Source organism: Buteo buteo, chromosome 5 (assembly GCF_964188355.1).
Source record: "Buteo buteo chromosome 5, bButBut1.hap1.1, whole genome shotgun sequence".
NCBI classification, from domain to species: domain Eukaryota; kingdom Metazoa; phylum Chordata; class Aves; order Accipitriformes; family Accipitridae; genus Buteo; species Buteo buteo.
In genome coordinates, this window is record NC_134175.1 from 38,349,887 (window position 1) to 38,375,268 (window position 25,382).

At 39.0% G+C, this 25,382-nt stretch overlaps 1 protein-coding gene across 1 annotated transcript in view; it reads right to left on the reverse strand.

Annotated features, from left to right (window-relative positions):
• Nucleotides 1–3,155: 3,155 nt before the first annotated feature.
• The window catches only part of GYPC (glycophorin C (Gerbich blood group)), a 35,384-nt gene continuing 13,157 nt past the window's right edge, over nt 3,156–25,382 (reverse strand). The window contains exons 2-3 of the mRNA XM_075028726.1: nt 11,015–11,065; nt 3,156–8,902 (exon numbers count right to left, since the gene is read on the reverse strand). Of these exons, the coding sequence (XP_074884827.1) occupies nt 8,706–8,902; nt 11,015–11,065 (248 nt within the window). The 3' untranslated portion in view covers nt 3,156–8,705. The remainder of the gene's footprint in view (nt 8,903–11,014; nt 11,066–25,382) is intronic.

Below are 25,382 nucleotides of genomic sequence, written 5' to 3' on the forward strand. Positions count from 1 at the left end.
TATTTGTCTGTTTGATTAAAAATGCTTTTTCCTCAGACTGATTATTTATTTACTCTTTATTGCAGAGAGGAGACAATTATGAGGAGTTAAGAGGTGAATTTTTTTCTAAAACAATTCAACTTTGGCCAAGAAATTGATTTATAGAAAAGGTAGCTTGGTCCATGTCAAAACAATATTCTGGTAATGCTTTCTTTTAAATCTTCAGTGTCCCCCTGCTTTGGGTAGGGAGGCTGACCTTTGGGAATGTGACCTGCACTTGCAACTATGCCATTACTTTCCTTACAAAAATGCCTTGCCGAATGGGATTTGACAAAACTGGCTTGTCAAGTTATAAGTTTTTTTGTACTGGGGGAAAAGCCCCACCACCAAACAAAAAACAATCCCCTCCCTCCCCTAAAGATTGGATCTATGAAAAGGCCAGCCAGAATCTAATAAGAAACTTCCTGATCCTGCATCACGAGAGGACAAAAACCGGACTGGAGGGCTGAGGCAAAATGAAAAAATTGGGACAGGCTTTCTAAGTCCATGTAACTTATACCTCCAAGTGGGACAGTGAGTAAGCTGACTTGGTAGGTCAGATAAGGTTTAAAGTAATCTGATCCTGAACTATTTGCTCTTCTCCTTGGGCCTGTAATTAATTTTTTTTTGCAGTCAGTGAAGCTGCAGAGACGAGAGATCTGGTTAAACTTAAACACAGCTGCCAGATGTTTTTTGAGGGGAAGAAGGGGAGGGAGGTATTGAATGCGAAGACTAAGAAAAATAATTCTTTGGGGCTGGGCACAAGTGTCTATGACTAATTCTTGTGGCTTAACTTTTGGCAAGTGTTCAGCACCTTGCTGTTCAGAGGAATCAGCTTGTTCCTGATTCTGTGCAGTGCCTTTCATTTTTCATTCTGCTTGCTTACGTCCCAGTGTCAGAAGCATCACTCATGTCATTCAAGAAGAAAGACTGACAGAGTCCTGAGCTCCCTTCATGGAACAATGGTCTTTATCCCTTTACCAGAAAACTGAGAGGTGTAATAATCTCTCTGATTCTTCAGCTTCTGTTCTGGTAGGTAAATTGTGCTGCTGCTGAACAGAAGGGAATGGAGATATTTCAGCTCTATAGTAGAATTTCTGAACACAAGGCTGTACTTATGCATAACATTACAGGAATACTAGAAACGGTATGGAGAGCCCTGAGGGTCACACATGCATTTGTGAAAGAAAAATTTATGAATGAAGAGGAAAGCAGAAATTGACAGTAAAGAACAGCAGAAAATGTAATTTAATTGAAATACAATATAAAATCTTATTTGAATTAAATATGACTTACAGCAGGCTTTATTAAAATGCTATTGATCACTCCATTAGGTGTTAGAATGAATAAAGATGATTGTTCCCAGTAACCAAGAATGTGGTGTTGAGTTGCATTTTATCAGCATATCCATATGTCACATTGAGAAGGGATTTCAAGTGAATCTGCTAGCAATCCCTCAGGGAGATTAAATATATTCTTTCCAAGATACTGGAAACTGAGTGACCACTCAGATCTTCCTGGTCGTTAACCAAACATCAGAAATTGGGAAACCTCTCTATGTGTAGCCCTAGAAAGACTGGCTGCAAAAGGTTTAGGTGTTACACCTTTCTTTTTAAGCTGAAATAGAAATGTTAATCAAAATCCTTGCTGGGAAGTAGGTTCATTACTGCAAGGTCTGGATGATTTTCTTTCTTGGTGTAGTCAAAACATCCTGTACTGAGGCTTTAAGTTCAGCACCAATGATAGAAGAGGTGTGAAGCAAATCATATGTATGTGTAAGATGTTGCTATGTGATGGCACATATTGCTGAAAACTCTTATTTTCACGTACTTCCCTTTATTTGGTATTTTTTCCTTGACTCAACTCTTTGTTTCTGCTGTAAGCTTGTCAACTACTGATCATCTGTAAAGGACAAATTTGGTCCCAGTACACTTTCAGTATTTCTTGGCAAACAACCTATGACCAATCTCCATGGAATTACATGGCATGCAGTGCCACTGGTAACAGTAAAAGCCATCACAGATTCGGGCTGCTGAAGCACCTCCAATAACACTAAATCCCATTGTCAGATGTGGTATGAAGTCAAGGTCAAACTTCCATAACGTGCTGGCTAATAATGGAGGATCCAGTGTGTAGTATTCAGTAGTCCTACCTCTTTGCTTGTCCTGCCGACAAGAACATTGTTTATGAAACATTTGGCTATTGCTGGCCTCCAAACAGCCCTACATGTCAAAGTCCTGTGGCACATGAAAGGCCCATTGGAAGAGCTGTTCCTACCACAGCTTCTCCACTTCTGGATATTAAAACTTAGATGATCCACTGTCCTTCTGGCACCCTCCAGGTTTTCACCATTTTGGGGCATCATTTTGACACAATAACATATCACTTAAAGTCTTACTGTTTTTTTTTTTTTCCAATTACAGCAATGATCTTTGAAAAAAGAGGTGGCAGTGGCAAGATTACAATACATATTATACTAGGAATAACATCTGAATATTCTTTAACTAGGGATATATTAAGATAAAAGAGAAATTGTATGGAAAGCAAGAAGAACTAAGTGGAAGTATTCACATTTGGTAGCAGTTGGGTGGAAGCAGGCCATCGATCAGTAAATACCCTTTAGATGTTTATAAGGCTGCCTAGAATTTTTAAGAATACCGTGCCTTAGATAATAGACCAGTGTACAGGTCCACACTGGCATCCACAGGGTAATGTTCCTTCAGAGAGAATTATTGTTTGATTTCTTATTTGAAGTTTGACTCCTTCTTAGATCTATCAAAAGCTTCTCTTGCATTTTTTAATGCAAACACCAGCAGTATAACTTTTAGGGTTTGCATGCTCTATTAAGAAAAATTCTAGCCTACTATTCCTTTTTGATCTACATTCTTATGAAAACAACATAATTGGCAATTCTAAAAGTTCATGGTATTTTAAAAGAGAACAAAAATATGGGAACAGTCTTTTAAATGCTGAAAATGACAACTTTAATTATAGAGTTATTTGTTTCTTCATATTTTAGCTTCTCCCCCCACCCCCAATTCAAAATATAGTAGACTTACACCAGCAGTGTATTAATAGCTTTGGTAAATACAAACTTTATACTCAGCTTTAACATACAATCAGCAGTAAGCTCTGAATGCTCTGTATTCTTTATTCTTTTCATAGCAATGCTGCAATTCAAATAGACTTTAATACAATGTATCAGATACTTTCCATCATACATACAGCTTGAAACAACAGAAAAATTGTGTGAAGGCAAAAGGTTATGCTGAAAGATCAGCACTTATAAAGACTTCTACTTTAATTCAGTGTGTTTCTTTCTGACATGGGTGGGAATACAATTTTTCGCAGGAAGGATAAATATAGTCAGTGAAATTCTTGTCCCGCTGAATTCAGTGGGATTTTATCCCAACTACATAGGGAACAGCTGTGTAGAGTAAGGATTCCTTATTTCCAGACACTGACAATATTACCATCCTGAAGTAGAGAAGGACCTCTACTACTATAAACATTTCATTTCTTTGTAATATGGTTGGAATTTTTACTCACCATTTATGTTTTTCTTTGATATCTTTAGCTTCCGTTATTAACTACCTGAATTTCCAGACATCAGATGTGTGTTCACTTCTTCAGAGGTTCTTTAGTTTTCTGTCTTGTATGAACTGCTGCTGTGAAGGTTCTGCATTTTCTAAACATACAAAGCTTCCTTATGTGAAGAGCTGAGAGATTTTAGAAAATGCAATAAACAGCTCTTAATGCATTTAACGTGAGTACTCTTTTGGTGTGTATTTACCAGCATTTTTTGATTGGACTTGCACATGCAAGGAATTCAAACACCTCATACAATTCAAAGAAATTTGTTGTCAGCAGTTACCTTCAGCAAATACACTTTGATATCTCCAAGCAGCATATCTATTTTGTTTGATGAAAAAATCCTTTCCATCTCTATTGGCATCTAATTACCTTTTCCTACTCTGTATCTTTTTACAGATTTACATCTTTTCTCAGCATTTCCTGTATTCCGTGAGGAACCCTCGCAGGCTGTAGCTAGTGGTGCTATCCTACTTATCCTGCAGCTATAAATGTTTCAGCACCTTGTCTGCCGTCCTTGCTGAAAGGGGACAGTCCTTTTTATTTTCCTGGCCTGGTGTTCCCCCAATGATCCCTAGACTTGATTTAAGAGGAAAATTGGTGCTGATGTTCTGAGGGATCCTATCATACTAATTTTAGTAGTCCCCCAAAGTGATTTGGTCCTGTTGTTCTAAACAGAATAAAAAAGTATGTATAGTTACTTTGACTAGTGGCTGATGAAATCCTCCCCAGGACTGCATTAATATGCAATGGCACACTAGACCTCAAGAAAACCTGGAATGATAGAGGCCAAGCCCCAGAAAAAAATGCATACCAGGTCCAGTAATGGGTGGCCAGATACACATTTGGGACTGACTGCTTTTGGACAGAATTACTCTGCTGAGCTGGGATAGTGCTACAGGGGCTGACACTGGCAAGCAGTCATTTTTGTGCAGGGGAGGACTGTACAGGTATGCTCCAAAAATTAGAAGAAATTGAATTCCAGGTGTTAGGGCAGAATGATAGAATATTGAATCTGTGAAGACTACTTTCAAAGCTTGATAGCAAGAGATGGTTTAAAAGAAGATTCATTTCCCTTTGCAAACAATGATTTTTTTTCAGTGACAGAATTTGAAAGCTCCATGGACCCACTCTTAAAGCTCACTGATGTAATCAGAAATATTGTGTTTAAATCTTGTCATTTCCATATATCTTTAAAAAATGTCTTGTATTTCTACAAGATCATATTTATCTTCACTTCCAACTCCAGCAAATATTGGTCATTTTGATGCACAACTTTCTTGTACATCATTGAAAAATTACTTATATTTCCAAACGTGGACCTGTGGCTTTCTATGCAAAGTGGGGTTCAACAAGCTTTCACAGGGAATTAAGGCATCAGGACAAAACCAAATTGCTTGAGGGTTCATCATACTGTTCCCTTGTTTAGTGAACACTGGAGATCTATAGCACTAAATTTAACTAACTACAGAGATTGCAGTGCTATTTTTAGACCTGTTTTCTGTGAAAATGTGGCATAGGTGAAGACTTTGTAAATCAGTCTCAGGTCAGGTTGGTCAGGTTTGATCAAATTTGATACAAGATTGGAAATCCAAAGCTAAAACTTTTTTGAAAATTGGTTCTTGGCTTGCAGAGAGGGACAGAGTTTCTTCATTGATAAAAGTAGATAAATGAACACATAAGTAAACGGGCAATCCTTTGCCATAGGGAAGGCAATAGGGATCCAGATGGGAGCCTGGCGGACTGCAAGCAAGAATGTCAGTCATGGTTGGGGAGACGGAGCACGAGAGAGCTGCAGGACAACAGGCCACAGCAGTGGAGGGATCTGAGATAAAAGTATGTGGGGGAAAAAGAAACTGTTTCCTTAATTCTCCTATTCAGGAAGCAAATTGTAAAAATCAATTAATCATCAGTGATGAAAAGCTATGGCTGCCAACTGAGATGTCTCAGCGTTGTACATAATGCTTGTTTTAGCACAGCATGCTGCTTGAAGAAAGATGTTTTGCTAATTAGTCCTAAAAGTTATAGGAAGTTTGTAATGAATTCTTTTTTCAACTAAATTGAATGACTCAAGACAGTAGAGTTATTGTATGAGTAAAAAAATAGCAGGATGAGGCCATTAGAGTCTGCCAGTCATCAGATGTCATGAGCGTTCTTCATTACAAAGCAAAATTTGTCCTGAAAAAAACAAATAAATAGAAAATCTCCACAAACCACCTCTTCTATCTGTTCAGTGTGCTTGAGTAATTTCTAAATACTGAAAGCCCTGGAATCCCAAACGATACTGTAAAAAAATAAACTAACTGAAACCATAGCTCTTGCCAGATTCACTGCTCTGCAAATATTCAATAAGTGGCTCGCTACTGATAAGGAAGCTGTTGTTGTACTCTTGGACTGTTTGTCAGCCTAGGTGAATAGGGAAAATGGGATAAAGAGATTTAATTAAGTGCCTAAGAAGGGATATAGTCAAAGACCAGTAGTTGCATTCAGTTCAGATTTAGGGGAAGCAATGACACAAAGTCTGGTGTTAACGGAACTGGTAAGAATTGGCTGAGCTCCAATGAACTCATGTTGTACCACCAGAAAATCTGGCCTCCATAGTTCCAATGTGGACAGTTAGTCTGTCTCAGTCCACCTCATAATTAAAAAACTCAAGCACACACCAAAAGAGACACTAATTCAGGTTCTCCTGTGTATCAGGTATGACAAGGTTGTCTAATTATAGTAAGTAGGCTCAAGCTGCAAAAAACAGAATTTCAAAACTGTGGAGGGAGGCAGAAATTTATTACCCATATCCCTCATACCTTTAAGGTCAGTTTTCTTTAACAGCCAAACTAACATTACATGGTTCTGAGCATATAAAAGGGGACAAAAGACTAGTAGTCATCTATAGGTCCTGCTAGCCTAGCACTGGAGGAAAGTTTTTTTGTGTTCCCATGCCTTGTGTGGGAGATGAAGCACAGCTGAGGTCACCCCATTTACCCTCTCCTCAGAGTAAATATTTATATTTTTATTGAACTGGAGGGTTAGGGGTCTTCCGTTTTACAAACTTACTCTTAGACCTAAGATAAGTGATTTTCTCCAGCGCTTGTCCTAGAAAAATAAAACCAGATTCCTTTTTCAAAAGTAGTAAAAAGGTAAAAATAGCAATGTATCTTAGAAGGAAACAGGTGCATAATATCAAAATATTTGAGATCTGCTAGTGCTGGATTTCGTGCATTTTATACTGCACTAGCCACAGAATACAATGTGGTTGTGCAATGGTATGTTACAAAAAATATCTTAAGCATTTAGTAAATTTGGCACAATTTTGATATTCTTTGGTTATATGCATGGTTAAATGCAAACATGCGTGGATTTAAGATTCAAAATCAAAGGTATCGGAATTCTAAGAATAGTTCATAGTCCACCTCCTTCAGGTACTGAGAAAAGACTGAGATTGCAATTGAAAGACAAAACCAACCCATTTCTTCACTTAAGTCCTCAGAGTCTTTTCTTGTTCAGATCTGTCTTGTCTTACAGAATTTTTGTGGCCAATATCGATAATGAATACTGGAGTCCAGGAGCTTTCCAAGTTTTGGTGCAAAGAAGTGAGCACAAGTGATCAGGAGCAATGTCTTGAAAGCACAGTTGCAGATTATTTTATATATATGTACACACATATATAGATCAAAACAGGAGAAAACATACCGAGTTGAGCAGAGCCCATCAGTGTCTTATTTGTTATTGTGTATTTCTCCCCCTCTATTTTCAGTAGTCCAGGGCACCATCACAGCTGGGGGTGAGCAGGTGCAGAGAACAATTATTCTGCTTCTGGAGCTAATTGTGAGCTTCAATTAGGAAGCCAATTTATTGGGGTAAAGAAACTCATTACTGTCGATTCTTAGGCGAGGAATAAGATCTTTTCATGTGACCCACCATGACTAACCTATTTATTTATTTATAATAAAGCATTGATGGTCAGTGTAATTCTCTTATCTAGCATGATGCAAAGGATATACAGAGACCATACAGAGGGAGACATCAATACAAGCCAGTAGTATGCAGATGAACAAGCTGCTTTATAGTGGCAGTCTTATGGTTGCATTGGTATAAGGTTTATCAGTATCTGCACCAGAACTGAATTCCTTTCCCTTCAAAAATCCAAAATCCTGCTGGTGGGCATTCGAGAAAATTTTCCAATGCAAAATAAATAAATAAATACTCAGACAAAAATATCTTACATGAAAAAATCTAGTTGAGCTCTGTTGTTTCAAAAAGCCTGCTCAAACCAAGATGCTTTACCTTTTAACATGTATCTATTTATGCATGCATGCAGGGAACCTACCAACTAATTGGCATCATATTTGTAAGTCTACTGACTATCATATACTACACTGTAAATTCCAACATTTTGCAGTTCTCAAGCTGCCATGCAGAGGGAGTTAGAAATAAATCCTTCATTCTTACATCTTCCAAGTTTTCCAACAGTTTTATTTCTTTGAAGTGTCTTTGATTTTTATATACATAAAATTCAAAAAATTAAAAAAAAAATCCCAATCTAAATCCCCAAACAAACAAAATAAACTCCCCCGTGCCAATAAAATTGCACATTTAAGGGGAGAGGGGAGATATCTGGGCTAGAAAGCTATTTTTGTTCCAGCTACATCAGCTTTATCTAGTTTAATGTTTGTTCTGTGACCATTTGAAATTCAATTTCAGTTAGTTCTGTATCATATCAGCATAGGATGCATCATTAACTCTAAGAGGATGTTTTCCATTGGCATCTGCTATTTTCACCAAATGTCAAGGCTTGACATTTGCTATCTTTATCTGGTTTTGGTGTATCACTCATACTGAGATTTTGTTTCTTCTTATCTGATATTGATTTCAACTGTGACCAGCTGTGTTGCTAATAAAATCAACAGGCAAGTATCTGGCATTTAGTTCTTCACCGGTAGAGGAAAAGAAACAACCCAGTGACAAAAAAAGTAAAGAGATACTTTTCAATTAGGACGCTTGCTTGTATCCTCATATTATCCATCTCTTAGCACTTCTGTTGATGTAGCATTTCTGATTGATTCCCTTCGGGGAGTCTCCATGGAAATCCTTGCCTCTCAAATGAAATATTCCTTTTTGCTCTCATCCACTGCTTCCTGGAGAGCGGGGTCATTTTTCAAAGCGGCATCTGCGCTTTCGGCAAACTCAGTTCCTTTTGCCTCGTTGGTGTGGTAGGTGCCCTTATGCCTGTACATGTACCGGACCATCACCACCAGCAGGCAAATGAGGACAAATACCACTGCAGCTATCACACCTGGAGGAAAGAGACCAGTTAAGTATATTGCCAGTAATGAAATACAAGCAGTATCTCACAGCCAGACATGACAACTTGAATTACTTGATAGAGGAAAGCCCATGTATCATAAGACGTTCACATGTTGCAGCAGGCAGAGTCAGAACAGAGCGTGACACTGCAAAGCACAAGATGGGATATAGATACTGCAAGAATACAGGTCAAATTCTCACTAGCTTTCTTTCAAATCAATGCCTTGATTTGGTTGAACTCATCGGAGCTAAAAGTTCATTACAAAATGAGGAGAAATAAGAGAACATAAAGGAAAACCAATAGGTTTCTTTCATCCTTCTGGTAACATATACCCCGGGGAGTCTGCAGGCAACCCAACCCTGCCTCCACAAGTGTACTCAATTTCAGGAGAAGTACGGGGCACTAAATATTTCTTGGGAGACATTCAACAAATAGCAGGAGCTGTGTGACTGCAGTACTGCTCTGTATTTGCAAGCTGCCATTTCATGCTGTGCTCTAATTAAGAAAGTCTGATTGTAATGAATGTGGAAGTGACACCTGGAGGAGGGGAGGGGAGGGAAGGGAGGAAGGGATTCTGCGTAGATCTTGCCTGTCTCCTGGACTAAGGCTAATTACTAGCAATGTGTTGACTGGACCAAAATTTCCATAGGTAACCCAAAGGTACATAGGACTAAATGGTAAACGGAAGCATTCCTAGTGAAGAAAAGTAAATTCAAGTTCCAGGAGTAAACCAAACCTTAAAGAAATACACAATAGAAAGCACCAGAACAGGACACTCCTAGGAAAATCTTGTATGTGGAGTGTGAAGGTGCTGTGAGGATGCAGTAGTTAGGAATTCATCTGACTCATTGTAGGTATCTACAGTTCAGGAGGCTCTATCTCAGTTACTCCCTTTGGGCTTCCTTTGCTGTCAGTGGATGGTGTGTGTCTGGGGTGACTCTTGTCTAAAACTGAATTCCTACATTTGGTCAGATGAATTGCTCCCTGGAAATGCCTACTATTCTTTGACAAAGAAGGGTATGTGGACAATATCTCTCTTCTGTCCCCTGTGTTCAAGATATGTGGCAGGAGTGGGTATCTCCAAAGCTTTAGATTTATCAGCATCAGTAAACTGAGTGGGGGTCCCCTATTGGCATGAAAACAGGGGAATGGACAGAATATTAGCAGGGTAAATAAAAATTACAACTCTGTCTTAAAAAATATGCCTGCAATGTTATTCTGCAGATTTTATGGTGCCTGGTTCTGGAAAGTGAAGTTACTGCTAGCAGAAATGAAATTGCTTATACAAAGAACTTTAGGTTTACAATAATATCATAGTTGCAGTGGGGGCTTCATCAATTTTTAGGACCTCACTGGTATCCCTTGACACAAGAGGCTTTAATAGGCTTTGGATGTAGCACAATATTAATAAGCCTCAGGGACTAAGTACAAATCAATTTACCTGCTACTTGTTCATAGAAAGCTGAAATTAAAGTTACGGGAGATGGGACCTGAGGGAAATATAGCAGAACCTCACCAATTTGCACTAATGATTGGTATACCCCCTTGTGAATGACTGAAATTAGTGCGTTAGCATGGAAATGAACAAACACAATAAAAATCAAGACAGGGTCTCTCCGTGAACATAGCTTTGCTCATTTATTCTGACAATTGTATTTAGTTTAAATGCATGAGAGAGCTTTAATAGAACACCAGAAAATGCACTGTGGTATATTCTGTAAAAATAAAGGGTCAGCTGGTATGAGCTAGCATGGGTCAAATCAAAGGTGCTATACCAGTTCTGTATTAAATAACAATCTTGGCCCAGTGAATAAAGAAGTATATCAGAGGTTGACTTTGCTGCTGGACAGTTAGGTATTTTGTCCTAAAATGAGGAATGGATGGGGGTGGTACTGCTCACTATATGGTTTATGCTCATTATCTCATCTCGTTATCTTGCCAATAGCCCCTCTGGGAGCAGATTTCCCACTGGTCTAATTAACTCTAATTGTGTTGCTCCTGTTGTCTTGTCAGCAAAGTAGGGGTTTTGCAAAATCCAAGAAATCAACCAACCCGCTGTTTTAATTCTAATGGTGCTGCTTAGTAGGGTCTGCTACTTACCTCCAATAACAGCCACATCTGCTCCAGCTGTGGGGCTCTCAATTTCTTCATCTATAAATAGATTAGAATATACAAAAGTTAATTAAAGAAAAAGGAATTGGATCATATGTAACAGCAGTGACTATACTGGTGGTGCTGTATTATTTTAACCTCTCAAACTCAGAACTTAAACAAGATCTCTCATTAGCAAAAGACATTTATGAAACTTCTCGTTAGAGTTAGCTGTACTGTAACAGTTTTCTGCCACCATAACACTGGAAAATAAATAGCTAGCACATTATGCAAACTATCACGGCCCTCAGGGAAACACCTACTGTTTATTATGAGCACTTACCTGTAACATCCTCCAGTGAATGATTAAATTAAGAACGTTTAGGTACTGTGATTACTCTCAGAAAGGTAGTTTTGGGAAAAAAAAATATTGGTGCCTATTTATTTTCCCAATTATGGCTCTTCTGAGTATGGTCTGGATCTTGATTTGGTGCAAATTAATCTGGCTGTATTGATTTCAATTAGTATTTATTTATCTGCAATATCCTGTTTTTAATCTTAGCATTTGTTTTCTTTTAAACCTACATTTGGAATCAAGGCAAGCCTGTTAGGTGTGTCTTATAAAACACAGTCCCCACTTAGAGAAAGTCTGAATTCAGTGCTGATAAATCAAATTATGTTCTTTACTGGATTATAATTTATAAAAAAAGATAACTTTGCAATTTAAATGCAAAAGAGAAGTACCTGACCGTGTCTTTTTAAGAAAGAAGAAATTGGTTTGAAAAGTTGTAAGCTGCTGAAAGGGCAGTTAGAATTTGAATTACATTTTGATCTTAATTATAGCACTTACTAAGAACATCCAAAACAACTAATGATTAGCCAAAGTGTTTTAAAGGGGAGAAGAAAAAAAAAAATCCTAAAGAATGGTAAGGATTTTTCTCTCCTTATTGTTTGATATAGACCTTAAGTGAAAGCAAATTCATATAGACAAGCATTTCTTCACTAGCTTCCCCTTAGCTGATCAGGGTACAATTCTGATCTTGTTTTCTCCTCCTTATTTCATGCCATTTGTATCAGCCCACTTAGTCCTGAATTATGTGAATGTCTGAGAAGGTGATGAACTCCTGGAGTTTTTCCATGCTAGGTTTATGATAGGACACTCCTTTCTTTCTTTATTATTGTACTATTTATGCAATTCTAAATGATACTGGTTTCCAAACAAGTCAAATAATAGCTTTATGTGTGGTCTTTTTTTAAATTTCCCTTTGGTAAATACAGCAGATAGAAAACTTCCCTGGAAAAGGTAAAAATGGTAATTCCAAAACCTTCTATAAATTCAACAGTGGCACTATGGCTGATATCTGGCTCTCCTTTTGCTAAATCTGTGATATATGATACAAGGATAAGACAGTATCAGCAGCTCTCTCCTTACTCATGTCCGGTGCCTTATATCAAATTGTAATAAACTGAGGAGACCTGAGATTCAAAGTATCCCCCTCCTCCCAAACATGGGAGATGCTTTTTCTAGAAAGTAGGAGTACTTTCCTCTGCCCCAGAGATCCTTCCCACATTTTCTTGCAATTGTACTGTGATGGAAAGATTGAACACGCTTTGTGTAATTTAAAAACTCAAATTATGTGTACGTCCATTCAAAACCCGTGTGCCTCAGAAGAGATTAATTGCTTCAAGGTCAAACTGTTCTGTATTTCTTTATACACCAAATATATGCTGCATGCCCAAAAAGCAGGCTCCTCTACAGCAATCAAATACTTGAAGGTGTGAATTCTAAAGTGCTTCCCTAGCCACACAGCTTGCTTCCAAACATTAATTCCAGATCAAATCATTATCCCTTTAATTATAAAAAGGTATGCTAGTAACTCTCTGCTCTTTCCTCTCGTTCCCAGGTGCCTCTCAGACTCAGATAACAAGCAGGTGCCTTATCTCTAGTACTTGCCACCACAGTGCTTTCTGATAATGGATTACAGTATCACCACTTGGCAGAAAAGTTTTCATTTCCATACTGTACTTTCTCAGTTTTCAGAAGACTGCTGGGCCCATCTTGAGCTATCGTGTAGTCAGCACTGATCTGTTAAGCTGACAATGCTGTGCTATTCAGCAACCACCTAACACCTTGATGTGGCTTCACTCACCACAGTCCCCATTTAACTGCAAGCACAAGAGCCTGACTTCTCCTTTGTGTGTCGACTTTTGACCATGGAATGGGCTTGCTGTCCTCCCAGATGGCCTTTTGCTGCATCATCCAGAGTGCCAGGACACTGCAGGTACCACCAATGACCAGAAGTTTCCAGGGTTTGCTCCCTGGATCAGTTTTGGAGCAACAATGATGGAGGGGAGAGGGGGACCCTCAATGCCTGTCTCACAGTCTCCGAAATTTCACTTTGTCCAAAAATAGCTATGTGATTCATGGCAACGTCACAGTATTGCTAGGCAGCAAGGGAAGGTATCAGTGTCATTCAAGATTCAAGGAGTATCACCCTTCACAAACATGAGGAAAATGCAAGGCATGCACTCATGAAACGAGGCCGTCTTGCCAAAGCAGGGGTGAGACAACAGCCACTATCCACACAGGAATCCATGCTTGGCCAGGAACCTCAGCGTGGTCTCTCTAAACATCAGCTCAGTCTATGTGAGAAACACGCTGCATTACTGTAGGACTGAATCTTCACTTTCTGAGGCAGAAAAAATATACAAGGTACCGGAGGAATTTTTAGAAGAGCAATGGATGTAGGCTTGGCCTCTTGTACCTTCTTTGTTCTGCTCTTCTTCACACGCAGAGGACTCAGAGGTCTGTATTTCAGTAACTTCTGTTAGACCTGTTTTGGCTATTTTCCTTTGTTTCAAGGACATCTTTTGTGTTATCTGCTGCTAAATTGTCCTTGCAAAACTTCCTCTCACAGTTATACTGGCCCTTGTCCATAGGTACAATCTGGTCCTGAAGTGTTTAGACAGTGTTGTTATTTAGTGCCATTCGTTGCCATGACATGCAGAAATCAAAAGATTGTGGGAAAAGTTGTTTTTTGTAAAATCTCTGGCCATCAGAATGAGTTGGCTAAATCAAGACTAGAACATCCAAATCAAATTGCCTGTTGTTGGAAAGTATGTTTCTAAAAGTCAGAATGAAGGGAAAGAAATGTCTTTGTGCCATGACCTGAAATTCATCAAATTCCAGTTCTGCCCATAAATTTATAGATAAGGAATTTTGCAATAGAACGACAATTGCTACCTGTCTCATTCTTATCAATCAAATCATGCTGAGAAGGCAGCAGCCTCTGAAAACCCCAGGAATATTCCTAACGTAAATACTGCAAGCAGATCTCTGCCTTTGTGCTTCAAAGGTAAAAAGCCAGTACAATTAGCTTTTATGTTAATGTAGCCAGTGGTGAGATATTCGTGCTAAATTTGTTGGTAAATTTGTTAAAGCATCTCCTCCAGGTGCTATTTTCCAATAAAACTTGGCTTTCATTAATTTTGATAGTTTTTTTCTAGTTTCAATTAATCTCATTCCATTTTGGCTGAGGAGCACTCGTTTGAAGGAGGCAGGTCCAGCAGTGAAAATGTTTGAGGTTCAGCACTCTCCTTGTTTTGCTATGCACTTCTCTTGGCAGTTGTAATGGTTTCCTTTGTTCTTTAAATTGCAAAACTGAACCACTAAAATCCATAAGTCACTTCCTGTTCAAAAATTATGACACTGGCTTTAAAATAATTTAAAACTTTTTTATTTACCCTTTCTTTCATACCTGAGCTTCGTTCAAGTCTTAATTTCCAGCCTTTCTCTACAATGCCAAAACCAAAATGCACTTTGTAGGTGAAAACTGAGGTTTTGGCATGATTTTGTGACACCAGGAAACAGGTCTTTAAGTAAAACACAAAGTATTATGAGAATCCTGACAAGACTTATCAGTGAGCTACTTTAGAAGCATAACCGTGTTAAGACATGCAAAGTGACAAGCCATTCAACTTACATGGTGATAAGGGGCATATTCATTCCCCAAATACGTTCTCGCATCCAGCATAGAAAGCATAGATTTTAGATCCTGCTACTTGCAGAAAACAATACCTTATGTGCTTCTGTGGCTACTGTCACTGACACATGGGATAAACTTGCAGAGAGGTGCAAGCTTTCGCATTTTTCAGGCACAGTCTTTGCCTGCTAAAGGAGTTTCCAGAAAAAAATCTGGTACTTGCACCCTTAGTGGTTTTGCAGTCAGCACCGTGTTTAGCAATTTGTGTACCTACATGTTCGCTTGTTGTGGATTTACACATGGAAAAGGCATGAAAGGGAAACCGCACCTGCGAAGGGATCCCCATTTGGCACACTTGATATGAATGTATGGGAATCATCCTACAGGATAGATCTAATCTACTGGTGTGTAATCCATAAGAGCAATGTGATGAGGTAACATAGACCTTACCCCAAACTTCTCAGTGTCTCTCTCGTTTCCCAAGATAAAGCTCCAAAGTAAAGCTGGACAAGTGCTTACTGCTAAGTAGTGTTGAATATAGAAAGAAAAGCCTGAGATTACAGCTCATGTTGTCACAATTTCCTTGCAGCTGTGGGTGATACTGCTGTTTTGGAGAGGGTGAGTCAAGCTGAGTGAGTATACAGATATCTATGTGTGATAACTAGCTTTTACAAGAAAGTTTTCAAAGCCACTCAACACCAGTCAGGCAGCACTGCTCCTGCTCCTGCCTTTCAGGATTTTCCTACCCATAAGCTTGTGCTTTTGATTCTTAGCAACTTAAACCATCTTTTATCATGATGCTCCATTGCTACCTGCTTGTGGTTACACTCTCAGGCTAAGCCTTGGCTGCTAAATTACACTCAAGTAGGTCTCTAAGTGCTTTCTTGGGCAACCCATTTTCTCTCTTGATGTACCTGTTCATTGCAAAAGAAGTGCTTGAAATTCATTCAATCCCTGTGAATGCTGAGCTGAGGTCCTTAGGGCGGTGATTTCCTTCTTAGGGCTTTCCTAGGTGTGCAGACTAGGAAACGCACAGTAAGATTTCATCTTTAACCAGCTCACCTAACCACCTTATGAAAAACACGGCTGCTAGTGGGACTTTTCCAGGAGAGGAACAACCCAACCTTCTCTCAGTATATCCATGGACGTGCTCTGCAGAACCACTCCAAGTATTGACCGTATCGTTGCAGGAAGTGGTGTGTAAGCAGTCTGTAGGCTGAAATGTGTCTTTTGAATTCAACTATTAAATGTTTAATGGTTTTGTCTTAAATAGTAGTACTATCTGTCTGTGCACTTCCGGTAAACAAGGGAGATGTTCAAATTGAATAACATCCAGTTACTCATTCAGGCCAGATATAAATGTAATTCAGAGAAGGATTTTGCCTCTGTATTGATTGTTCTTTCATACATTCATACATTTGAAAGAGAGCTTTAAGTATAACTGGAAACTAATGAAATACAGTTTACTCGGTAATACCGAGTCTAGTAAATTATGGTCTATTTTTTGAATTGTATCAATTGACCTAGCACAACATACTCTATCAATTTTGCCTTATTTTAAAAAAGTTGTAATTTTAAAGGAAGACTGCCTTTTTATGTGAAGAATTTAGGCGGGGTTTCAAAACCACTCATTGCTGATCTAATTCCTTCCACTGAAGACAATAGTAAGGTATTTGATTGGGTTTGGTAAAATATTATAAACTTCTGAAAGTATTGAGGGATCTACAGAGTCCACCAGGAAGCTTGTGCAATTGTTAAAAACCTTTACTAAAATTTTTGCAATTTTTAATTTTTTAATATCATGTATATAAAAATTTATTTCTTATAACTGTTCCTTTCCCAGGGGCTCTCTTCTGTTCTTTTTATGCTCTTCTGCAGTCATCATTCCTCTTGACTGTAAAACCAAGTCTTAATGTGTCCCTATTGCCATCAGTGATGCAAGACTTTTCTTACCACACATTTAGTATGGAACAACTAATGAAGTCTTAACATCTCCATTGTTTATGCAACTGTGGTATGTCCTCCTTGCCCTTTGGTTTATGTTTGTGCCTTGCCAACACATTGCATTCATGAGAAAATCATTAATCTATTAACCTTAGCATACTGATTTAATTTACAAGCTATAGTTAGAACTGGTTCACTGCAGCTGCATGTGTAAAAATGAGTTGAACTAACTTCTGAAAACTTCATGTTAAAAATATGTTAATTGCTCAAGCTGCTCTCTGGCCTGTGTTACGATATCAGATGCATCGCACCGAGGCCTTTCTGGATTAAAAAAAAATGTCATTACCTATTTTAATATTTGCCAGTAAGTGTGCAGTGCCCTGCCAGAGCTGGCATCTCTTATCCCGTAGGGTCATCAGCCTGAACCCATCAATTTGACACATTCTGCTGAAAAAGCCATCACCATTTCCCATTAGATAATGAAACACATCAAGGCTGTTCTTTTAAAATTAAGGAACAGTTTCTCATCTGTCAATCTGGACAAGAGACAGAATAATTTGGCTTCCATTTATATACTAAATTATTATAAGGACAATAATAGTGACATACAACAACCACCACATGATCTTTTGGGTAAGTAAATGGACTGTGCTCCAAATGTAAGGTAAATCATGCAGACTAAAAATATCTACAAAATTAAAATACACAGGGCCCAATCCTCTTGCTATCCTAGCTAGCAAGTACTTTGTCATTAATTCCAAGAAGACAAAATCCAGTCTCATTCAATTAACATAAAGGTCTGTTCAAGACTTTTCACACTTTGTAATACAGTGAGGATAAAAGGGCATTATCAAATTATTTTAATTAGATTAGGATTGCCACATAATTTTAGTAGTTCACATTTGATTCTGGTATACAGTGTCAGCAAAATATTTTTGTACCATTATAGAATGTTATACAGTAAATAAGAGAAAATATGTTTTCCAGTGTTTGAGGGAGTAATGATTTCACTCACACAGTTTTTCCTTCTTTTGGGAAGTTGAATTGCACTTGAGTCTTAGGGAAAATCAGAGATGGACAAATGGACTAAAAGTCAGCTTGTCAAAACATAATCATATGATATCCCTTAATGAAAAGAGGGAGAAGGAGAAAATGTTCACGAAATTTGGGAAGTTATTTTAGGTGAAAAATAATAAGGATCTTTTAAAACTGAACAGATATTCTGTATTTTGAAACAAAAATTTTAAATAATTAAAAAAGAGAAGAAAATTGTGTTTTAACAGATTACATAATCTAAACAAAATACAGATTTTTTAGTTGAATCAAACTTTTCTGTTTATTCCCCCACAAGAACTGGAAAAACCCCAAATTCCCCTTTCAGTTTAAACCACATGCCTTTTTTTTTTTTTTTTAATGCACTTTCTAGAGACATATATTAAAGTACTTTAGCTCCTTAGCTCAGGGTGGTTGAATACCAACCACCAATTCTGATGGCAATTAAGCAAAGTGCATCCCGTAAGAGCATTAAAATGGCAATGCCCCCTTAGAAGTACTATAAATGTGACAACCTTAAAGCTCCCATTACAGCACAGTACTTGAGAGACAGCTTACTGTAGGCCCCTGAGTCCCCTCCAGTAGCAGATATTTAATGTCTCCTATGTATTCACACTGATGTATATACAGTATATATATACTGTGTATATATACAGTAAAAAATTAACAGAGAAATTCAGATAGATCTGTCTGCTGCTCATAGCATCAGGAAGAATGAGAGGGTTTCAGGGTTGGCAGAAGAAACCCAAAGAAGAGGAGAAGTTAGAGAAAGGACCTGCCTCCCTGGCACTGGAGCTCCTTAGCAAGTGGGCAAGGAAGCTCACAAAAGGATGCTGTGGAAATCTTGTCTTTAGAGATGGGATGTGGGAAGCCACCAAGGTTCACCCTGTGGTGGTCTTGCCGCTCATGTATAGTTGCTGGTTTTTGGTGTGCCTCTATGGCAAAGCTGCTTGATGTCTGAAGAGCAAATGTTGCCTTCTTCTCATACAAAGGGTGAGAGATGTGTGTGGACCTGGAAGAAGGTCTAATCTTTTTCAAAAAATGCTGCATGTGGCAACTTGCAAGTTGTGCCCTGTTTTGTCTGCCTCATGTTTATAGTCGTATCACTGCAAAAAGTTCCTTACTTTTCCATGGAAATATGTTAATGTCACCAGGCCATCATTTACATTTTTCCTTCACAAGCGTCAGAGCTGGCTTATGCTCCAAATGTACATCTTGCTGGGGAAGATAAATTGACCTGGTATTGCTTCATTAAAGGAGTGACAAATGTGGTATAAAACAGTCCATAAGGTACAGTCCACAATCAGGCTGTTTTCCTGCGTGTGTCCCCTCTCCTCCCACCTTCCCCCTCTTCATCAGAACAGAATACTCCTTCTGAGTGCTTTTTAATTGGGAAGGTTTTGAAAGAAACACTAAATATCCAGCAAATCTGCCAAATAATTTCTGCCTGACTTTCCTCCAAAGTCAACAATTTCAAGCTCTAGTCATTTTTGCTGAATCAAAATGGGAACAAAACAGCCATTTGCTCAATCACTTAGATCAAAGCTGAATGGAAAGGAGTCACTGGCTTAATTGATTAACCATTGTAAATGCTGCAAATGATAGTAGGTAATCAAAGGAGCTGACTATGGATACAGTGAAAGCCCATCTGACAACCTGTAACAGATACTTAACTTGTAATTCTTGAGAAACAGTGCATGAAAAAAGCACACCTCACTGACCTAAACTTTGCATGTTAGAAACATAAGCATAAAAATTTGAGCCAGAACCTTCCAGTGGAAAGTCAGAAGCCAAGAGGTCTTGGAGGACATGATAATTCCTTCCCAACCCCTTGCGTAAATGGTTATACGATGCAGTAAGATGATTTAACTGCAAAACTGCTTGTAATTATTTACCAAGATGCGCTTTTAATTTGTACCTAACAGGTCTACCAGCCTCAGTCCTGACTTTCAGGCCTTTTTACTGTGTCATCAGAGGATAAGGTGATCTCTGTGTTTCTTAATGTTGCTGTGCTTGATTTTATGACTTAATAACTTCTTAAGATTAGGTTTTAGTTTACATTTGAAACATACCCTTTTTATAGATGAGGCACTGTTTAAGACAAACATTAGTTAAAATTAGTCCCCCTGACTAAGACAAACTGAACTGCCTGTTAGTATTTGAAATATTTCCATCAAATACGTTTGGTAGCATTTCTGCACTGATTTTCTCTGTTCCTGCTGTGTGCCTGACTGTCCTTGTAATCTTCATGATTTTTGACTCCATTATTCAACTGTTTTTAAAGGAAGAGCAGGCAAAGATAAGCAGTTTGCCTCAATTTTCATGAAAGCTGTAGGCTGGAGAGAAAAGGGAGACTAGAGTAGTCCAGCAGTGAAGGAAAGGCAGCGAGGACTCAGCAATTTTAAGCTGCTAAAGGAGCAGCCGGTTCTCCAGTCACCACATGCTTTCCAGTCATCATGCATGTAGGTCCAGAGGAGTTGCAGCAAGGTGCGTCCCGTCCCCATGGGGAGCTGCTGTGGGAGGGAGCTAGTGTATGCTGGGGGTGGGATTTAGGGGGCAGAGTCATAAATCCAAACCCGAGAGTGTTTGACTGGCTCTGTTGCTGGCAGAAAACTTATTTTAATGAACAATGACATGCAAGGAAAGAAACACGACCATTATTCTATTAAGGCTGTTAAATGTCTATTTCTCCTTTTGAGAAGAAAAAGCTTGACCTTGTGCTTAAATTACAGGTGATATGATCAAATTACAGGTGATGTCATCTAGAAATTACCTGGAACCAGGTGAAAGCCTGCAGTTATGCATGAAGATATTATCCTGACAATTCAAAGAATGTAGTGCCAGGCTACTGTCCTTAGAAAAGTATAATAATTTTCCCAACATGGGTAGGTTTCTTCCTTTATATCTCATTCTCACCACCAATATTTTGTAGCAAAGCAGTCCGACAGGTTACAATTCTTGGAAACAGGAGCTCTCTGTGCTCTGTCCCCTAGCTTATTTGATATGAATTGTATTCAGCTACTTCCAGCTCATACACCAGTGCTTGCCTAAGGCACTATCTACTAAGCATTGCAAGTGGAAATGTCAGGATGTTTAGCATATGCTCTTCAGGGACACAGAGATCTTTCCTGGAGCACTGATGAGGTTAATATTATTAATGGAGATATCTGTAGTGGAAACAATCTTCCAAATGCTTTAAATATTGAGCATATTAAACAAAGAAAATAAAACATATTGAAACACCTTAGAAACTTGCAAGGCAAATAGTAGCTCAGGGCAACAACATTTCTCATTTTCCAAGGATTCTGCAATGAATATGCAGATTTCTTTTGCATATCTGCTCCATTTAAAAAGACAAAGCCCATTTTATTATCTGAAAAGCATTTATGTATCAGTCCAAGCTGTCTGAATGGAGTTGAGCAATTTTAGCAAAACTTCTTTGCCATCTATCATTCATCTGAGCAATTCTAGACAGATTGTGCAATAATTGTTAAAAAGAGGAAAAAAAAAGAAAAAGTCTCGCTTGTCTATTATTTTTGGACAGTTGTCTGGTATTATTTGACAAATAGCATACTGAATACATTAACAGAGATGAGCATGAAAAAACCTTCACTGAAGCCATATACTGAAAGTTTTTCATCATGGGACTTATATTGTGAGATTCATTAACAACTCATTATTAATGTTCCTCTCTCCTCATGAAACATGAACGGTAAGTACCATGTAGGTGGAGAGCTAATAACCAGCCTGGCAAGATTTTTGACTACTGGAAAGGAGCCTATGTGATCCAAACTGTCTCCACATGTGCTGCAGAGAGGACACTAGTTGGCAGTTGGCCTATATGATTGTTGTAGATCCCTTCCAACTCGAACTATTCTATTCTATTCTATTCTATTCTATTCTATTCTATTCTATTCTATTCTATTCTATCCTGTCCTATTCTATTCTATTCTGACATGCCTTCTTGCAAGGAGATCCATTCAGCTCCAACAGAAGTGTGATGAATCCTGGGGGATGGGGTGGGAATTTCTCTTCCCATCAACCAACCAGCAAACCTAGAAGACTAACTCAGATTAGAAGCCTAGCTTTCTTGAGTCTATAATTAGGGAAAACAAATTCCAACTATTACTGTTAACAGTGCTTAACCATCCCTTTCCAAAGCCTGTGCTGAGGGCTTAGCCTTTCTATAAGGTAGGCAGAGCCTTTTTTGCAGAGCTTTCAACATGCACTGGTCAGAAGGGTTAGATCTCATCTACAGGTGCTTAAATAGTGTCTTACAGTTCATTTTTGCTTGTTAAGTTGCAGTCATGTTTATGGAAGCAATCTTATTGTGTCAAAATTTCATGCTACTACATTCCCAACTAGAAAATAACTCCATTTAGTTTAGTCTCCTAATAAGGACTCCTTTTTGGGTTACTGCTCACTTGAATGGCTGTCTGTAGACAAACGTTGACTTTCAAACAACTTGGAGAATAATAATAATTTCTGAGGCTTCTGCCTCTTTTTAAAATCTGGTTGAAACTGGTCAGTGGATCCAAAAGTTCTTGATGGGAAGTGGCAGATGGATGAGCAGATGATTAAGCAGAAAGATGGACAGCAGGAACACATAAGATTCATTTCGTTAGGAAACTGGACTGAAAACAGAAGTAGCAGTGGGTACTTGGATAATATTCCTATTTTGGTGACCAATTTAAAAAATGCCATGTTTTTGCGACCATTTCGAAGCTTGTAGATGATGTCCTTAGTGGTTTAAACAGCAAAGGAAAAAACAAAGGGACATTGCTGAGATTTTTTTCAGTTCCTTTTTCTGTCAGAATGCTACATTTTTATAGTTTGGACTATATTTTAAACCTTTAAAGACAGATTCAGCTTGGAGAGCCCTGGCAATTTCAATGGAGGATTAATGTGTGTCATTAAGCAAAGAAATATGGTCTAGTACTTTTCAATAGCAACAAATGCTTGCTATGGCACTTCTCTGATAAAAATATTTTTGACTTACTGTAAAGCCTTTGGGCTGCTCCTTTCCTAAATATATGAAATATATGTGCAGGAAAGCTAAGAGTGAATTGTTGTGATTTGAGCTGGCTGTTACATTCCAGCAGAAAAGGGCATTCTTGTTCCTAACCCTTTTCCTTTCAAGCTGATCTAGCAGAAAACCAGCCCACCAAAAGGAAAGAGGTGGGGGGTATTTATTGGCAAACTAATCCAAGTCAACATGTGGTCTGACTGTCCGTTGATCTGTTGACAGGGAGGGGTTTGCTAGGTGCAGACAGAGAGGGCAAAAAGCAGGAATGCTCTTTTGGGCAGGTGAAGTACATTATAAATCTGCACTCAGAAAAAATAAGTACCCCAAAAGAAAAGCATAAGGAAAAAACAGTTGGATAAAGCCAGAGATTTCCTTGCTAGATTGCTCTGAACAGAACAGAAAACTCCAGTTTTCACAGCTAAGTGACTCCTTTGAAATACAGTAGCTCTAGAAAGCCATGGAAAAAGTTGGGCTTGGTATTCCCTATGTAAGAGTATATTGGAATGCACTAAGAAGTAAGGGCCCTCTCTCAGCTGTCAAAATAGGGACCCTAGGGCAGAGCTGTTACCCTGTACGTCCCCCACTGCCTGGAGGGATGCTGCTCTTCTACAGCTGAATCAGCAGCAGTCGTGCTCTGCAGCTGAGCAGCAGCAGTCACTGCTGTCCCATTTACACTTGTATCAAAACGGGGCACCATTCCAACACACCAAGTGAAATACCAACTGGTATACATACAAAGTGGGATTTGCAAAAACTCTCTCTGCTAAACTGCTTCTGCTCCCTTTGAAGTTGGTGGCCAATCTCCCACACATTCCACTGCTCAGATAGGCCGATAGTGAAAGCTTTTAAAAACTATTTTACAAATATTAGAAACATGATAGAACCAAGGATTCACTGTCAAGATCATCATATATAGCCTCTGTCCATCTTCTCTGTTTTCCAGCTTCCCATTTTATTCACCAGCTGATGCTGCCTAACAGGCTGCAAAAATCTGCCTTCTCAAGCAGTCATGAGAAAGCCTGTAAATTTCTCAAAGCCCTTTCATAACATACCCAAACTATTTACCATTGCCTCCAGAGAAGTCTGCTTTGGAACAGTATCATAAGGTCAAGTTATAGCACTGAAACACCTATTAGTATAAAGAGAATGAAGAAAAAAAAAAAAAAGAAAAATAAAAATGAACAAGCACTAGCACAGCCCTGGAAAATATGAAGTCATAAGTAGAGTTCAGCCAGAGCAGACTCCCATTAAACTTTGTTTAAGAGCCAAGTTCCACCCTGAGATATGTGTGAGCTGCAGTTTATTTCAGAGGGACCTATGCTGTACTTCATGTCAGGGCAAGGCTTGGACACAAGTATGTATCTGTTACAAGTCAGAGAGGAGTAAAGCCCACGTCCCTTTTGCATTTTTTGGTTTTGTCTGCAGAGAAGGAACAGAAAACTGAAAGCAGTGGATAAAACAGCCCACAATTTTACAGGGCCTGTCTGTCAAACTTAATTCCTTCTTCCACAAGACCTGAATGCCTGTGTTTCTAAATCCACTAAGGTACTTTCATGTGACATGGTAGCCTTCCCCTGTGCCCCTGCCACCCCCATGAGAGTTAAACACACAGGCAGAAGTTCTAAGACTTGTCTTTCTAACTTCTTTGCTCTTTGGAGTCCCTTTAAGAGACAGTCAGCAAGAAATGTTCCCTAGGATATGCACACACTTTATGAAGAAGGGACATACACAGCAGTCTAGCTTTACTTCCTTAAAGCCTTCCACCGAACATTTTTGTGTGACAAGCAGGAGCTCTGCTGAATGAAGAGGGAAGAAGGAGCGGCAGAGAGTTTCCCTATCCTGCCTGCATTCCCAGACAAGGGGCTAGGCATGTTGGCACCCTTGTGCTGTGCTGAGTTGCATGGAGAGCTTCAGGCAACAGCCTTTATCGTTGCTCGGGCTGGCTCCTGCTGCACAGCTGGCTGTTAGAGAGGACAAAAGGATAAAGTCATGGCCACATGCATTTCTTCCTGGCTCCTGGAGGCACTGTGGTTACCTGGGCGAACAAGGCGGAGGAGCGCCTTGCTCCTTGGCATGAGCTGTGCCTTCAGTAATGCTGAGCTCCCAAGGTTGAATTCCTTTAACTGCAAGTTAAAAGAGCTCATTCAAGAAGAGGGAAGAGGGGGAGGTAAGGCTCAGTCCTGCCAAGCGCTGAGTCTGGATGTGAGCAGGAGGTTAAAGTATTTCATACGAGAATCTCTGGTAAATGCAAAAGCTTTTATACCCCAAGGCAACCCTTTAAACACTGAAATGCTAACTCTGGCTCAAGAATTTCCCATGCCTCAGATCCCTGGGTGGTTGCCCTGTGCTTTAACTCTCCATTAGGCATCTG